The sequence below is a fragment of the Octodon degus genome, unplaced genomic scaffold, assembly GCF_000260255.1.
Source record: "Octodon degus isolate 3935 unplaced genomic scaffold, OctDeg1.0 scaffold00147, whole genome shotgun sequence".
In the NCBI taxonomy this organism is placed as follows: domain Eukaryota; kingdom Metazoa; phylum Chordata; class Mammalia; order Rodentia; family Octodontidae; genus Octodon; species Octodon degus.
The window spans coordinates 3,654,952-3,673,919 of NW_004524723.1; the positions used below are offsets into that span (position 1 = coordinate 3,654,952).

An 18,968-nucleotide genomic window follows, 5' to 3' on the forward strand; every position below is an offset into this window, starting at 1 on the left:
AGACTCTCCTCCCTAGATGTCTAATTGGGAGAGATCATAACTACATAACTCTCCCTCTACTAGCTCTAAGAAAATGACAGGAGGCCACATAGGGATCAGAGATGGTAGAAAGGTGACTTTCATCCCCAAGACCAGCTAATAAGGGAAAGCACCAATTCATCATGAAGGTCCTGAGGCACACACTCTATCCCCACAGAGCCAGAGAAGAGACTCTACACCCACCTCTGTTATAAAAATAAAAGCTAAGCAGCCACTAGACTCCTCTGGCTGCCAAAAGCTTCCCAGATCTGGAGTTAAAGGCCTCTCTAACTAGCCAGCAAGCCTCTCACCAGAAGCAGACTGAGATGCAGCTCACACAGTAACTACTTCCTCACGCCCTTGTTTAGATGTGGACCTGCACACGCAACACTTACCCCAAAAGGTCACCCGCCTGACCCCCTTTAAAAACACCAAATAAGTCAAAGGCTGAGGTACTTAGTTCCACACAGATATTTTAAATGAATTTGGAAGCAACTTCGAAGGACTGTTTTTCTCCTTAGCCCCACACCCGGCATATTTTCTGTGGCAGCTGAGTTAAGCTTAAGCAGCATTTTCATCACTGACTCAATGTCAAAATATTCCTGGGATGTCCTCTTAACATTTTTTTCACTACTTCTGCTTTGTTTTATTCTTTCTCATTCATTCTCTCTGTCTTTGTCTCTCTCTGTCTCTCTGTCACTGACTGTCTCTCTCTGTCTCTGTATTTCTTTCTGTCTCTCTCCCCTTCTCCCTCTCCCTTCCTCCTCTTCTCCTCTCCCTTCCTCCCCTTCTCCCTGTCTCTCTTTCTTTCTCTTTTTCCCTCTCTCCTTCCCTTCCTCCATTCCTCCCCAACACATACACACATGCATGTATACATACATACCACAGAATAGGGATTCTAGCATCCATGATATAATTCAAAAATCACATATTTAGATGAGAAAAAAATGTCTTTATTTTTACTAGCCTCTAGCTGAAATACAGCATTCCCTTCCATTATGAACACAGGCATCAAACTAGAGTAGTATTAGCTATGAAGCTATAACACTTTGTAACAAAGAAGCTGAATGGCAATTTAATTGGCTTAAGAGCAGCCCAGGGGACTAGTAAAGTGCACCTCTGGGTGTGTCTAGGTGGGTCACAGTGGCATAATCTTTGTACTATATCTAGTCTCTGGCCCCTTCAAATATGCTCCCCCTCTGTGCTCTGCATCCCCATTGCCGTGAAGCGAGCAGCTTTGCTCTACCACACCCTTCTGCCTTGAAGCAAGCAAGGACTGGACCAAAACTTCCCAAGCCATCAGACATTTGACCTTTTCTCCTTTAAGGTACACACGTTGGGTATGCTGTCCTAGCAAAGGGAAGGCTGGCTAATACACACATCAACATATTTTTCTGAAATACCATTTATGTTTCTCACTATTTCAAAAATCATAGTAGTAGTCAGACTTCAAGGACATGCTATTACTTGTTAATAAAGAAATATATGTATTACTGGGGTTTTTTGCTTTAATTACTAATGGTATTTCAGTAATGCTATATAAGCATAGGTAAATTTTTTATAACATTTATAAATATTCTGAGAAGTCTTTAGGCTTTACTAGAACAAAGAAGCCCGTGGCTCAAAAAGAGTAAGAACCCCTGAAGAGTAAGCATTACAAGGTAAAATCTGAGTTCTCTAGGCTCATCAGGGTGTAGCCAGAGGAACTAGGGGCCAATAAGTGGCATTCAGTGGTGGCATGAGATTGGTCCTGGGAGCAGAGGGATAGTAGGGTTACTGGGTGAGAGTTTAGGGGGCGTTGGAGGCAGACTAATATACTGGCTGTGTCTAACTAGCACTGTACTCTTGGGCACTCAACTTCACCTCTCTGAGTTTCTACTTTCTCACATATAAGAATAATAGACTATAATTCTTATGAACATGAACTGACAGGATATATACAAGGCATGAAAAAATATAGTGTGTTTAAATTTTTAAAACTTTATCACAGTGAAAGACACAATGGCCAGACATGATTGTTACATGCCTATACTCCACCTCCTGCCTCGGGAGGCTGGGGCAGGAGGATTGCTACAAGTTTGTTGCCAGATTGCAATACAAAGTGCAGTCTAGGCCAGCTTGAACTGCATAACGAGACCCTCTCTCAAAAACAAAAACAAACAACAATATCAACATTAATTCTCCTCAAAATACTCTCCCTTAATTTGAACAAACTTATTCCACCATTCTTGTCACTTTCTAAAGCACTTTTGGAAGTCCTCTTACATATCTTTAGTAACACTGTTGTGGCTACCTTGATGTCCTGAATTGATTCAAAACACTTACTTTTCATGGTTATTTTGACTTTGGGGAAAAGTCAGAGCTGCATGGTGTTACATGTAGTGAATAAACTGAATGAGGGTGCACTAAAATGTTTTTACAAGCTGGCCTTTCCCCATTAGATGGCACTCAACAGAAGCACTCACTATATATTTTATCACACCTCATAAAGACATGGACAACAAAGGACTTCCAGAACTGCTTCAAAAGTGCTGAGAGTGATGGGTGAAGAGTGTTTGAAGTAAGGAGCAATGTTTTAAGGGGATTAATAGCAATACGTACTTTAATAAATTTTTACAATTTAAAAGTCCAGTGTAGTTTTTGATCACCCCTTGTATGAGCAGTAGCCACTACTGACCAGCTAAAAGGAAACTGGCTAGCTCTAGAAAAGCAGCTTTCCTCAGTGGGGGACTCACGGTTTGAGTTGGTTTTGATATATGAATCACCTGAGTTCCATGTAAGATTCCTCTATTATTAAGCTTCAGGGATACTCTGAGGGGTCTCAAACTCTAAAACACACCCAGGCAGACACAAGTCTAGCTCTTTTCTGTTCCCAGCTCACTGAAAGAAGAATTCATGGCAAACTGGAAAGCAGACCCCAGCCCTACAACAGAAGTCTCAAGTAAAAGGAATGAGCCAACCCTTCCCATACTGGTAAGAGGAGCTAATCACCTGCCTCTGGCTACATGAAGCAGCTGGCTCCTGTCCTGGCTTCTTATTACTTAGTGAGCAGTGCAGAGATTCTATGGTCCAAGCTGTTCTCTCTCCTACACAGCAGAGCCAGAGTCAGACCCAGGCTGCCAGGCCATGAGGCAAAGAGCCCTGAGGAAGGTCATGGAAAGTTTTCTTCATAGCTCTTCCAAAAGCTTGCTCAACTGAGGTTCAAATGTTCTGCTATACACAAAGATATATACATTTCTTTAAATACTACATAATTTATTTTTTTGTATTGAAATGTAAAGTATAAAAGATTGGAAGATACAGAATAATTACAGAGAAATTAAATCAACCATATGACCTGCCCCCAGAAATAAAACTATCAATATTTTGGTAAATTTTCTACTTGTCATACATAAATTAGGATTGCAATTCTACAAATAGGTTTATTTCTTGATTTTTATCATACTTTACCTATAGATATTTTCATTTGGAACTACTGACAGGCACAAAAACATTGCATCATTTGCTATGTGTAAAATCTGTAGGTTACTAAGAGATACAATGGCATGTCCAAGAACAGGATTGTGCATATAAATACTCAGAAAACTAAGAAGAGGAAGCCTATTTCAATCTTCTTAAATGACAAATAATATTAAACTTTTTTCTCCTGTTTTGCTTGAGGAGAATCTAGAGAAAATATTTTTGTGTCCTTAGCAAAGAGGCACTAGATGTCATTTTGTTTTTTCACTTTCTCATATCTTACTTTTCCCTGATAAGAGGAAAACTTTGAAATTCATTGCTGGGAAAATGATGTTCTGGTTGAGAAAGTGCTCCAAAAAAGTGGGGGGAAATAAGGCAGTATGCAAGGCAAGCTTCAAACTTGAAAACAATTAACTTGTCAGTTCTGCCATTGCAGACCTGAGACCAAAGAGCATCAGTTTCCCTGTGTGTCAATACAGACACTGCCATCTGCCTCTCAGGAATTGAAGGACTGTGCAGATGTAATAAGATTCCACATATGAAAGTCCTTTAGCAGTAGTAAAGTGCACTTCAGGACAACAGACACTAATTAATGTGATAATGGCTATCTATCTATCCATATATATCCCCCTCTATTTACAACACTTGAACCACACACGTAGAGGGACAGTGTCTACCATTGGTGAAAGCACAGGTTCTGTAGCCAGGCTGCACTTCCTCGCTTGATTAACCTTGCATTTAACCCCTCAGTTTCATCTTTAAAACAGGAAAAGAGTCTAACTACTTCTTAGGACTTCTGAAAGGGTTAAAATGATTTAATTTATACATGATTCTTTGAGCATTTCCTGGCAAATACTAAATACTATGTAAGGGTGAGCTTTAAGAACACTCATGTAAGATTGAAATAAACTTACACCAGGCAAAACTAATATGTACTTTAAAAAAATATTTTCAACAACACTTCTACCATTATTAATCGGAGAACTGTATTAGCAACTCCCACCAGTTCTCTAAAAAGCTTTGGTCCCACCTCCAACAGCTTGGGTTTAGCTGGTTCCCTTCCTACCTTCTCAGCATCCTGCTCGAAGAGCCTCAGTTGGAAGCACTGGTCCAGCTTGAGCTTGCGCACATGCCACATCTGATGCAGATGTTGCCGGGTGGAGTGTAGCTTGTCCAGGAGGCTGGTGATCTTAGGCACCAGGCTCTGGAAGTCAGCACTGCCTGGGATGCAGTTGCGCCCTGAGAAGCCATCACTGCAGCGAATACACTGTAGCAAGCGCTGCCCCTCCCGGTCAAGCTCCTCCACAGGGGCCTTCAGCACCTTTTTCTTCAGCTGCGTGTGCTCGTCAATAAGCCGCCGAGAGCCCTCCACATCCACAGGAAACTCTTTCCGGGCCAGCATCTCCTGCAGGTCCTCAAGGCGTGAGAGCAGGTGCACTGCACTGTTGAAGAACTCCTCCAGGGAGAGCCGCAGTTCAATCCACTCCTCATGGTTGTAGTCCAGAGAGCCATCAAACTCCTCCGTCAGCTGAGAGGGATCCACCAGCTTTGTGAGGCCCTCCACGGACACCATGCTTGTCTGGGAGGGGCAGATATAGAGTGAGAGACTCAGTGACATGGGGAAATGGGACAGGGCAGAAACAGGTGGAGGGAAAGGCAAGGAGAGAGAATAAGTCCACTTAAGAAAGATAAGAGCCTGCCTAGTAAAGGGTGAGTGGGAGACCAAGGGACTCACTGGTCAGAAGCTACAGATCAGCCACAGAGCATGACTGCCTCAACATTCCCACCAAAGAAAAATATGGTCTTGCATCTCTGTTTTCCTTATCTTTGCTCCTTCCCATAATAGGGTTAAGGTGCTATAAACAGAGGCTGGGAGAAATAATGACCCAACACCTGGCATGGAGGGCTCTTTGCTACAGATATAGACTCAGACTCATGGGCCAAGGCACTACCATGGTTGCAGGGAGCAATGTGGGTCAAATTTGAACTACAAGGATTTCATATGAAGTCAGCCTGGGGCCCATCACAGACACTCTTTTATGATAAACTGTGAAGAACTGGGGTGGCCCTTAGTTATTCTCTGCAAGGCTTCTACCAGGTCTTGGAGAGCAGAGTGGGAAATGTCTACTTTCAAGAAGCAGAATATATCCACAAGATATCTGCAGGCAATCATGCAGCTCATCATAAACACCTTTTGCTTCCTCTGAGGTTTTGACTTCCTATCTATCCCAGCCCTTTGAGATATCATGCCATAGTCTCCTCCTCTGTATAACACAGATGAAACAGGCAGATTATCCCTTTTCCATAAACAGGAAATCTGAAATGGATTTTGAAGCATTTTGAATTTCAGATTAGAAATGTTCGTCCATATGTTGATATAAATATTCCCAAATTTAAAAAAAAAAACACACACACACACAACTCTAAAATCTGAAATACTTCTGGACCCAGGCATTTTAGATAAGGGATATTAAATCTGAGATACCTTTCTTGTAGAGCTTGCTGGGATTAAACATGTTGATCCGTATAAAAGACACAGGAGGCCAGGCACACAGTAATGCTCCACCTTAGTCAGCATGCACCATGAGAACCTAAAGCTGCATCTTTACTTGAACCTGTAAAAGCATTTTGTTTCTATCTTGCTAGTCTCTGAGCATCTCCTCTTCCTCCTTCTCCTTCTCTCCCCTTCCTAAGACAAGAAAGTAAGAGAGCTGCCCTGGAAGATAATTCTCAAAGTGTGACTAATTTGGGGGCAAGAACTTGGGCATGGATAGTTCTCAAGTGATTTTATTGTGCAGTCAGATATAAACTTGCTACTCTGGATCCTAGCTACAGAAGGCATGGCCACTGGGCCAGTGCGATCAGCAGACTAAGTTTATCAGAAACGTATAATAGCAGGCGCCACCCCAGACCTATTGAGTCATAATCTGCAGTTACAAGATCCTTTAGGGATATGTGTTCATTAAACTTTGAGAAGCCTTACTCTAGAGCAATTTCTCCTTCAAATGCAGCTCAGTCTATACTTTTTTTTAACTTTAAAAAATATTTTATTGATTTGATACAGGGTCTCGCTACACAGCTCAGACTCAGTGATCCTCCTGTCTCAGCCTCCCCAGCACTGGGATGACAGGTGTGTACAACTATGCCTGGTTTCAGTGACTGGAGCAGCATGTCTGGGGTTCCAGGTAGCATGGCATTTGGTACTAGGGATCGAATCTGGGTCTGTGCTCTTGCCAGGCAGGCACTTAGACCAGTAAGCTATCTCCCCAGCCCTGAGTTTACATTTCTAAAAGTCCCCCATGAACATATTCACCAGTTATTTATGAGGTAACTGCTATTGAGTAAGCCTATACTGCTTGCTCCTTGTTGCCTCAGTTTGCATTAGGAATTCTTTAAGATGGTGCTTTATAAATATTCTTCTAGGAGGGAAACCCTCAGCTATCTATCCTATATTCTGGCTTAGGAGACAGAGACAAACTTGCTCCACTTGGGTGAAGAAGGTGCAGGGAGATAGGATGTGCAGAAAAACTATAGGGAAGCAAAGTTTCAAGACTTATTGGTAATATCTTTTTCAGTCTCTCTAGCTTATAAATTTATAGACTTGTCACTGCTTCTGTATACAAAACAAAAGTGTTAAAGGCATTTTTCTACAAGGCCCCTAGTACTCTGTAAGGTGCTGGGAAACCATGAGAGTTAGCTGGTTTGATAACAAGCCAAATTTCATGGGTTATTCACAGAGAATGAGAGCTTCCTTTAGTCAGATGGTCAGATCACCAGGCTCAAATTGCAGCCAACTGGGGCCAATCCTGGGGCATAAGAGTCTGGGATGCAAAGTTGCTGAAAGATTCAAAGTAGCTCTGCCTTTATATCACACAGGCAGTAATATCTGCACACGTGCATGTGCATACACGCATGTGCGCACACGCATGCACACACACACACACACACACACACTCTTTATCTCCTTACAGGTGAGGGCCAAAATTCTGATCAGGGGAACAGCTCAATTTTGACTGGAACAAAGATGCATAAATCTTTCACTGGGCATGCTGTCATTAAAAATTTTTAAGGAATTCATATTTCAAAAAATTCTTAGGAAAATTTAGTTTAAAAAATGTTTTTCCTGACAGTAAAGGTCATATATCACCATTAAAAAAAAATAGGAAAACATAAAGAAAATAAAAATCACTCATTTTCTTAGCCATTTTGGAAGGCAGCTATGCTCACCACTATACCACCAATGCTTCCTAGCCATTTTGAATGAACGATTGTGAACATTTTCATGTGTATCTTAGCACCATATATACACTTAATAAACAAGTTCTATATTATACCACCCACATTATTTTATAATGTGCCTTTTAAAAAATACACAATGAAAATTCTGTGATATTTTCTAAATGCGATCTCAATAACTTCATAGTATTTGCATATTAATATTATCTAAATCAGTGGTTAATACATACATATGGATTTATAACTTATTACACATGTTTATATATATTCTTTAAACATTATGAAGATTTTTGTATACATACTTGCTCATAACTTTAATTAGCTTTTTTCTTTTTGTTTTCAGTTTTTATGTTAAGACATTTTCCTAGAAAAATTACTAGATCAATGACTGTAAGCTCTTAAAGGCTTTCCATACAAATATCAAGTTGCTTTCAAAAATAGTCATTCCAATGAACACTCCCACCACCAGTATAAAAGATTATTCAATGAGGCTGTGCATTTGGGACCTTCTGAGCTTCTTATTCCTCTCCAGAGTCTAACTGGAGGAGTAAGGCCCAGGTGGCCAAGGAATCCTGAAATCTCAGCCCTTGAAATGTTGCATATGGTGGGGCAGGGGGAAAAGGGGAAGTGAAAAATGGGCAGGCAGCAGAGGGGAGGGGAAAGGAGGTAGAAGAAAGGTCTAGCTCACCTCAAAGATGAATTTGGAGCTGCCAAAGTTGGTCTTCTGTTTCTGCCAGAAGTTGTCTGGCTTAATGATGAGGGCCACATGGATCTCAGCTGGAAAGGCTTCTTGTAGTGTTTTGAGGAGGGGCTTGATGAGGTCCCACTTGGAGCCCCGCATGTCGATGATGACAGTGAAGCCACGTTTGCACACGTCCTCACTGTGGGGAGGTCAGAGATCGGGCATGATGAATCTTAGCTCCTGAGACTTTACAGTACACTGTCAAAAAGCACTGAGAACCCTGAATATCCTTTGACTTGAACCATCTTTGCAGGTTTATTCCAGGGCTCCTGCTACCTTCTGAGCCAACTCAATACCAGTAGGTACAACCTCAGAAAACCTTTCTAGACTAACCTGATCTGACCAACAGTCTTGGTATTTTTGCCTTTTTCAGCATTTAGCAAATAACTCAGCCTTCCTTTAAGTCAATAGTATGTGAGAGGTTTACCCTTTGGGGGTCTGTCATCGTGTTTGATTTTGTCTCCCTCTTTCCTTCCTTAGATGAATCATGTTTTCTCCACTCAAGTTTAAATCTCTAAATACAGAGACCCTATTGCCCCTAAAGATGAGGTGGAAATTCCTCAGCAAGACTGCTGGTTTCCCTTGCACCAACGACTGTGACAGACACAGGTACATTTTTACTGCTCAATTGAACTCAACTAGACAACCCTTTTCAATAAAGGGTTGTAGGCCAATTCAGCCAATGGATTAGAGATGGCACACAAAACACTAATGCCACCACTATATTTAAGATGAATTTCTCATAGTTCCAAATACGTTAACTTTTAAAAATCAGGTCAATGAGTCATGCTGAACACTTAGCTAGAGCAAGAATAGGACTGACACAAGGTCCTGTTCTCATGTTCTTCCATTTTAAAAGTCAGGCATGAAAATGCACCATTCAAGATTTGGGGAGGGGAGTGGGAAAAGTAACTCTTGAAATCAAGGCCAGCCAAAGTTAGTATCTTGAAAACCAAGAAATAAATAAGCCAAATGATTCAGAATGTTATGTAACTTATTAAGTAGCAAAGTTTATTTAAACACTTAAGCCTTGAGTATAACCCATGAAAATAAAAAGAAAACAATGAAGTTCAAAACATTTATGATGTCTGAGTTCAGAAGAAAGTCCTTTTTTTTTGGTAGCTACAAGTCTTTCTTCTTATTTTTATTTAACCTATCGAATTATTTCATAACCAAGCAGATTTTGGTTAGCTCACATTTTTTGTGTAAACACTAGTGCAGTATTTCCTTGGGGTCTTTCATCTAATTCCCTATTTTCTACACAGCACAGAACTTGCTTAAACCATTGCACATGACATGTGAATCTTAGATGTGCCCCCTACCACTGAGCAGAGCGGTAATTCCACAGTTAGAGGACTGAGACTAAAAAAGGAGATAAAACATCTTTCCAGGTTTTCATTATCAAATTTTCATGTCTGTGCAAGTATTCCAAATATATGACAACTTTTTAGGTCTCCCAGGAGAAAGCTGAGTCGTTTCTTCCAAAATCCGACATCCCAAAGGAAAGGAGCTGCCTTTTCTTCTCTGACACTTAATCAATCCATAAGTGGCCCAGGTCCTCCACAAATAATGTTCTCTGCCCTCTGAAAATAATATGATCTTCACTTAAGAATTTTTTTATTATAAGGAATATACGATAACAATAGGAAAATGAAAATATAAAAATAAAAAATCTATAGAAGAGATACCAGTGATACGAGTTTATAAACATTCCAGGCTATTATCAATCTTCTCTGTGTGTACAGTGTCCTGACTACATAGTGTTCTACTTTTCACTATAACATACAATATGTTGTCATTTATGAAACTGATCAGAAACTGTAAAATTTAATGATACACAGCCCATCCCTTCCAGCTATATCCAACCTCCAGCCTAATTTTCCCATTTTTAAATATTTTTAAAAGGAGGTTGTTTTCCTTATACACATTGTATTATGCACTATATATGTGGCCCACAATAACTTTTCTTCACCTAAAAAAGAGGGTTACAGGCTAACATAGCTGGATACCATAACTTAGTCACTGTCATTAATGCTTTGCAAAAAAAAAAAAAAAATTAAATCATATGTCCACTAGCCATTATACTATATGAAAGTAGCCCCTCTAGTGTATCCCCATGTTATGGTTGCGATCAAGGATAACCCCCTGAGGTCTAGGTCTCATAACTTGAAAGGCTGGGCTGTTGGATGGTGAATTGATCATGATGTTGTGATATTCATCACTGGCTTCATGCACTCAGTGCAGCAGCTGACTGTGCTATGAGGAGGTGGGGCCTGGTTGGAGGTAGGTAACTAGGATGCAGTGAATTAGAAGGGCTCGGGCTCTCTCTCTCTCTCTCTCTCTCTCTCGCTCTCGCTCTCGCTCTTGCTCTCTCTCTCCTTCCCTCCCTCCCTACTTCCTTACACCCATTACTTGAGCAGCTTTCCTCCTCCAGACCCTTCTACCATGCCTGAGAGCCAGCCAATCATGGACTGTAAATGTGAACCAAAATAAGTCTCTCTTCCTTTAAGTGATGTGTGTCTCAGTGATTTGAAAAGTGATTAAGACACCTCACCTGTACTGGTCACTGAATTTTTAAATTGTTTGCTTATTTCTACAAAAAAAAAACCCCACTTCATTTCATTTAAATGTCTTCTCTTGTTTACCATCTATTGGTTATTGATTCATTAAGTACTGCTTCTGGCCAGGCACAGTGGCACATGCCCAAAGTCTCAACACTCAGAAGAATGACACAAAAGGATCACCACAAGTTTGAGGCCAGCCTGGGCTACAAAGTGAGTTCAAGGCCAGCCTAGACCACATAGAAAGAACCTGTCTCAAAAAAATTTTTTGCTCTGCAAATCAGGTTATTTATCCATATTTTTGGTGGTGTTTTCAATGCTTTTCTCACTGAATGAATTGTGGTTTAGCTCCACTCACATTTGTGCATTCCCATGACATCAGGCACTGCAAAGTAACTGGGTCTTGCATGCCTTAGAGATAATAATGGTCTTACTCATTTTCCTATTCGTCAGGCTCCATCTCTGTTGTCATAATTATGCTGACACAAGAAATCTGTGGCCTTAACAACAAAAACTGAGTGTTGTTTCCCAGTCTGGCAGTTGACTACCCCATCATCTAAATGTGGGAGTCAGCAGCAGGTTACACACTATTAAGCAACAATTTCTGACAACTAAAGTAGAAATCAGGTACTAATATCTTTCAGGAGGCTCTAACTCAGGAGAGGGAGAAAGAAATCCTGGGCTGATGCTGAGAACGAATCTAATTGGTGTCTCTATGTGGAAACAGCCTAATATCCCAAGATACTTTTTATATCTGGTGTCAAGAAACAGCGGTACCTAGGAGGAGGAACATTTTGCCACATGTTTATTCTTTGCCACATGTTTATTCTTTGATTATGGGTGGCACTCACTAAATGTTATTTCATTATTTCATTTTATCCCCACAGTTACCTTACAAACTAAATTATCTCAGTATAAGAGACGATGAAACTGAAGCATAACATTTGCCTAAGGTCACATGACTAGCAAGTAGGCTAAGAAAATGAAATATTCAAAGCTGAGACTGTGGACTCCTATAACCATGCTCACAGCTATATCATGTTGTACCCACCACACTGACATTGGGTGTGGGTGGTGATGTGTTGGGTATAGGAGTTGAGAGTCAGCAATAAGGGGATTATGGAGCTCATAAAAGATAAAGGAAACTAAGTCTTGAGTATCAGTGGATAATCTCCAGTTGATAGTCAGTGCAAAATCACAAAACCAAGAAACAATAATATGGAGTATTGATAAAGTTCAACTGTTTCATATTGGTTCAAGCATGTATACAAATAGGAAGACAGTGGTGAGTATGATGTCCTGAGCACACTAGAAAATCCCTTTTTGGGCTGTCTCTTCTCTTGTACTACACTCCCAGGCACCAAGAAGACTTGCCACATGGATACCATGCTACACTCATAGGCAGGTGCTCACGCATACACACACACACACACACACACACACACACACACACACACACACTCATACACCTCTCCTTTTTGTAGACCAGGTTCCTAGGACTTAAAATCCTAAAACTCTTTGCCCAAAGAACCCTAAGCCTATTCCTTAGGTTCACTTATACCTGTTTCCAGAGTCCAATCCCCCAGGGCAAATAACACCATCAGAAAGTGTACCCCTAGTCTACAGGTGGCAACAGGCTACTATTTGCAAGGAACAGAGACTTACAAGCTAGGTATCCTGGTACATCCCCCTTGCTATGTAGGACAGAGGTGGGGAATGGCAGGCAAATGAGAAGGCAGGCAAAATGTAGGCTGGGGACCTGTCTCTCTGTGCTGCCATGTTTTGACATAGGATTCAGAGGAGTCTAAGAAATCTAAAGGTGGCCTTTCAGGTTGCTACAAAGATGCTTTTTTTCAGTTTGTTAGCTTACTACATCACTTTTAAATAGTTAGAGAAAGGGTATGGGCTCTCATTTGTTCTCTGGTCCTTAGCTCTGCAAGACTTTACCAGAGAAGAGGAGAGAGTAGAAGCAGACTTCAGATCAGGATCTACCATACGCTGAGTCAGGAGTGTTAGATTATTCTACGGTCATGAGGTACTGTGGGAGGGTACAACATTCAGGGAAAGTGGCTTGGGAAGATCCCTTTCAGCTGTGCAGAGAGTAGACTGGAATCATCCCAAAGGAGAGGTGAGAGTAGGAGTACAGAAGCCACCTTCTCTGAGTCCCTGCCAAAACGACTCTTCAATAAAATCCTTCTTGGGCCACTCTATTGAAAATTACAACTGTTGCCAGATATTCTCCACCCTATTCCCTGATTTATTTTTCTCTTTAGTTCTTATAAACATCAGGATAATATATTTCTTTGTTGTCCATCTTCCTTCACTAGAGAGTAACCTCACTTAGTGCAGGAATTTTTGTATTCATTTCATTGCTGGATCCAAGTGTCATCCAGTGCATGATGCATAGAAAGACTCAATACATTGAAAAAATAGAGGTAGCAGTTAAAGGTACAGAAACTAGAATCCAGCTTCCTAGGTCTGAATCCCAAATCCACCAGCTATATACTGTAGACCTTGAACAAGTTACCTTTAGCCTCTCTGGCTAACCACACCTGAAGCAGGAGAATGGGAACAGTGGTCAATATCAGCATCTTGGGAGGGCTACTAACAGCACCTCTGCGCTTCTACGGCTCTTTTCTCAACCACTGTGCCCATTATCCAGTACCATTCTCCAGCAACCATCAGCTTATGCTGCCACACTCTCTGAAGACCTGCTAAGAGACCAGAAAGCTGGGCAGTGATGGCCCCACCCCAGGGCTGTCTGACACAGGTGTGCTAAAGCCCAGCCCCTTCCCCTCAAAGCATAGTGTCTCAGAAGTGTGGGATGTGTTTAGAGCCTGCCCAGGCCCCAGTAAGGCTACAATTAAGACCTTCTGAAGGACCAGCCAGCTAGCTCAGTGGATTAAAGTGCCTGCTTAGGCAGACACAAGGACAGGGTTTGATCTCCAGCCTGCCAAGCCAGTCCCGGCCCTAGGGCATGTTGAGGCCCAGACTGAGACTGGCCATGGTGATGTGTTCCTGTAATCCCAGGGTTTGAGAGGTTGAAAACAGGTGGATCTCTATGAGTCTGATCTGTGTAGTAAGACCCTGTAGACCTTGTACTAAATAAGTTAAAAATAAAAGGCCTTCTGAGATCACATCCTTATTTGGTTCTTTCCCTTTCCACTCTGCTTCTCTTGTTCCCTTACTAGATTTTTCCTGGAAAATAGGTTCTTAGTAAATCATTTGCTCCTGAATCCCTATCACAAAACACACAGCTTAAGATAATTACTTTTATTATATGTTAGAAATAATTATGTAGGGCTGGCCAGATAGCTCAAACAATTAAAGCAACTGTTTAGGCACAGCACAGGGGCCGGGGGTTCAATTCCTGGCACTACAAACCATGTCCCCAACCCCAGGCAAGCTGAGATGGGCGTGGTAGCCCAGGCCTGTAATCTTAACACTTGGGAGGCTGAAAACAGGAGGATCACTATGAGTCTGATCTGTGTAATGAGACCCTATAGACCCTGTACTAAGTACATAAGAAATAATTATGTAAATATAAATGACATTTCATGCATATATGAGTTTCTGAAAGCAATTTTATATATCATATGGAAATAAAAAGAAATAGGGGTGGAAATTTTGATTTGAGTCTCATAGAGCCTGGCACTTGCTAAGTGGCTAAGAACATCCAACAGAAACAAAGAAGAGGAAAGAAGCCATCTTCTGAGATTAGAGAGAGCCAGGAGAAGAGTGAAGTTGAAGAAACAAGGAAAGAGAGGCTTTTCAGGAGTAATCACAGCACCAAATGATGCAGAGAGGTATGTATCACTGACACCAGAGTCACTGTTTAGCATCTAAGAGGCCATGGTTCCAGGGGTCAGGGCAGTTTTCAGTGCAGGCTTGGGCTGGAATTAATGCTGCAGCAGGATAAAATCATCATGGTTGATCTCTGGGATAATTAGAAGGAAATATCAAAGTCAGCAATGCTTGCTTATGATGCACTCCCAGCCCATGGCTGTTCCTCACTGCTTCTAGGAACCCCACACAGCTCCCCAGCCTACCCCTTCTGAAAGCTCTCACTCCCAGCCCTTCTCTCCTTTCACCTGGCGAGCTCAGAGGTGAAGCAGTGTCAGCCAGCCAAGTCACATTAAAATAACTACCAGGTAGTCCTCCTTTCTCTATAGGTGGTTTACCTTCTAAAAGATATTTATTAGCTCAAATCAGATGTTCAGGGGTAGGATTTTCCATCATGCATGTTGTGGATAGGAGTACAAGAAGTGGCAGCCACAGCAGCAGGCCTTCAGAAGGGGAAAGGACAGAAGGCTCCTTCTCTGTGGCTCATCTCCCAGAGAGAGAGATGGCCACTGTTCCTCCCCCTGTGCCCCTCCACTCCACTACTTCCCTGCTGGGGCTTGCCACCCCTTCAGCCAGATTCTTGCTCTATGTGATAAATTACCTACCTTCAAACTGAGCTGTGAACTGTTTCAGAGGCTCTCCAGGGCTCTCAGGCTCCGAAGTCATAAATGTATATACTGAATGAGGGGTTGATTGATTAGCTCTTTCTTGTTCACAATTCTAGACCATTTACTCTTTTGTTCACTAAATGTCAGTTTTCACCTAGCAAGCTTGTGCTATCTTTAAAAGGCATTTTTACCACTTTATTCCAATGCTTCTCAAACTGTAGGAACTTTCATTATCACTTAAGATGTTTATTTTAAAATGTTGATTTGGAGGACACCTTTCAAATATTCTGAAATAAAGTTCAGGAGTCTTCCTAGTGATGCAAGACATTGCCTCTCTTAATTGTATATTTATGTGAGCTTAATGAATGATAAGAACTTACTTATACTAGATACTGTACTGATACACACTTATAAACAGCAGGGAACACAAAACCATACCAGAGAGAATCATGAAATACACTAAGTAAAACAGGTACAATGTGAACCAATAAATACACCACCCAGGAACCTAAGGAAAATGTTAGTGAATGTCTCCCTACATTCATGTCTCATTTATAGAATAGTTATTTATTGACAGAATGAACTGGGAAGGATTTCTGCCCATGTAGCAAATGTCTCTGGTTCTTTTCACAAAGAACCTCCATGCTAGGCCTAAAGAAGAGTTCCATGAAGAGCTGGCAGCTGCCCTTTCTAGTGTAGCTGACTGCTCAATCAGGCACTGCTGAAGATCAGCTTTCCTGAGCGCCCCACTTTTACTTATAAATGGCCATGAAATCACTTCAGAGTTTCTGCTCATCACAATCCCAGCCTGAAAGCTTCATATCAAATATCTGAGCAAGTAATAAATGTCTCTCTAGGGGTGTCTTAGGTCCTGTGCACATCTGATGCCCCAAGTCCCCTCCTAATCAAGTAGGCTGTGAATTATGTGAAAGCAGGCTACAGGTCTGATGGATCCAGGTACAGATGGCCTCACAATAGGTAGGGTGACAAATGAAGAGTCACATGACAGCTATCCTTTTGCTCATGAAAGCTTCCGATGCTTAGCAGAGATCATATTTTAGCAACCTACTACTGTACTTGATCCTCAGAAGTGGTTTAATCAGGCACACATACTATCATTATAATAGTTTCTCTCATTTCTGGCAGGGCTTAAACCCTCTGTTCAGCAACCCTTTCCCTGCTCAATCACTTTAAGATGATCTATCTGTTGGCCTTTGGGTTTGCCTCTCTTCGCTGCCATTAGAATCTCAGCTCTACTTCACCTCAGAAGATTCATTATCGTCGGCCTGGAGAGTAGTGACTAGAGTGCCAGTGCCTCAAGCCATAGTTAACTGTGGGATCTAGACAGCAGGACCGAGCACCTGTCAGGAACAACCCCAGGCCATGGCTTCACCTTGGGTATGATCTGGTTTCAGGGAGCCAAGCAACACTTGTTTTGATCCCTCCTCCCAATCCCTGCCCAAGCAAAGCCCAGACCATCTCCCTGGTTTCTGTCCTGGCCACAATGGTGAACAATTTTGAATGTTTCGCATTATTATCTGACCCCAAGCTTGGATCTTAGTGCCAAGTTTGGATCTTTATTTTTCCATGATCTCCTCTGTCAGAATGATCATTCCTGACACTGAAACACAACATGTTATTATTATTCAAGCTTCTGTTAGTCCCTTATTGGTTTCACTTTTTTTTTTTATTATCATTAAACTTTGCCCTGTCATCTTTGCCCTGTATGTCTTTGTTTTCTATCCCAAACCCATCTTTGCCTGGGTAACTTCTAATCACATTAGAAAGTTCAACTAACAAGCCTTTGTCCAGAAGTCTTACTGATACATTCCCTTCCCCACCCCCATCTCCCCAGGATAAGAGTTCTTCTTACTCACTGCTATAACCCTGTGCTTTCCTGGTAAGGTAGCTATGATATGTGGTAACAATAGCCAGGCTCTAGTTGATCAATATCTGTATCCTCACACAGTTTTTTATGGCTTCAAAAGGACAACCTAGGGGCCTGGGATATGGCTCAGTAGAAGAAGCGCTTGCCTGGCAAGCACAAGGGCCTGAGTTCAATCCCCGGTTCATAAAAAAAAAAAAAAAAAGGACAACCTACTTATGAAAGTGCTTCATAAATAATATAGCATCACACATTGTCCTTTAACTCATTAATTTATATTTATCCAATATTTTTATTGAGCACGGACTTTGTGGTTGGCCCAGGATTATGCACTGGGGATATAAATGTGGGCAAGATAGAGACCTGAAAGTTACATTCTAGAAGAAGAGATAGACATAAGACTGATAAATAAAAGTTATGATGTCATAATTTGTCATGTGATCTGGACAGGTCATTTGAGATGACATCTAAGCACAGGCCTAATCTTTGAGAAAGAACTGAAAATACAGTGAAAAAATTCACACAGAGGGAACAACCCGTGTAAACATTTGAGAGAGGCCATTCCCTGGCTGCTCCTCCACTAGGAAGGAGACAGACACAGTGAAATTTAGTAAATAGCAGGAGATGAGCAGCCTTGGCCTGGTTCAGAGTACTAACTCTCAGGGACCCAGAAACCTCAAGCTTCAAGATAACAGTAAGAGCCACATGATGTAAAAATGGTACATATTCATATGTTAATAAAAGTTTACTTTTATGCAACACCTGAAGCTCTGTATGTGGTAAGCATTTTATACAGCAAGGTCTCATTTCCACCACATGAAACTCACAGGTAGAGCCCATTTTTATCCCACCCAATAGTAAAAAAAAAAATGAGAATCAGCAAAGACTGAATAACCTTCTTAAATTCACCACCAAGGTGTAAAATCAGAAACTGAATAGATTTCAGTTTCAGTCCAGGATTTGGACATGAAAGCCATTCCGTCTCTTGAAAGCACAGAACACTTCAATTTGGAGGAATCTTCACATTTATGCTTATTAACCGCTGCATGTTGGAACTGAGCATAGCACATTCCAGGGTAGAGAACTGACCTGCCTATGGTCACCCCATTTGGTGGATGTCTTGGTCACTTGGGCCAAAATGCAGGTGTCCACTCTCTTACCCCAGGCTTTTTACTAAATCATGAGCACTCTGAAACTGAAAGGTAGAAAAACCCTCCTTTAACGAAGCAGGTGTTCAGTAATCTGGACTGGATGCCCAGCATATTCTGTGAATACTAAAACTCCCAACTCAGAAAAGAGGAGCATCAGGTCAGCAGTATGATACGTCAAAATCCTAGTGTGGAAGCCTAGGAAAGCGAGAAATAGAATGAAGCAGAATTAACTTTACAATCATATCTTATCACTAAATTGTTCAGGGATGTTGACAAATCCAACTCTGGAAAGGCTAGAGTGATCACCAAGGAGCGGATGTCAAAAAGGAAAGAAATTGGGGTTAAGGGCTTCCAATACAATGAGGGATGCACTGGCTATGCCATATCACTCTGGTCCACAACTGCAGGCAGGATGAAGCAGGGCAAGCATGATATATGGGGAAGCCATTTCATGGCTCCAGAACT

General features: G+C 41.5%; 1 protein-coding gene across 11 annotated transcripts in view; it reads right to left on the bottom strand.

Moving 5' to 3' along the window:
* Positions 1-18,968, bottom strand: part of Kalrn (kalirin RhoGEF kinase) — a 733,834-nt gene that overhangs the window by 458,932 nt on the left and 255,934 nt on the right. For all 11 annotated transcript variants that reach the window (XM_023702250.1, XM_023702249.1, XM_023702247.1 and 8 more), the window contains exons 4-5: positions 8,402-8,594; positions 4,544-5,056 (exon numbers count right to left, since the gene is read on the bottom strand). In XM_023702250.1, the coding sequence (XP_023558018.1) occupies positions 4,544-5,056; positions 8,402-8,594 (706 nt within the window). The remainder of the gene's footprint in view (positions 1-4,543; positions 5,057-8,401; positions 8,595-18,968) is intronic.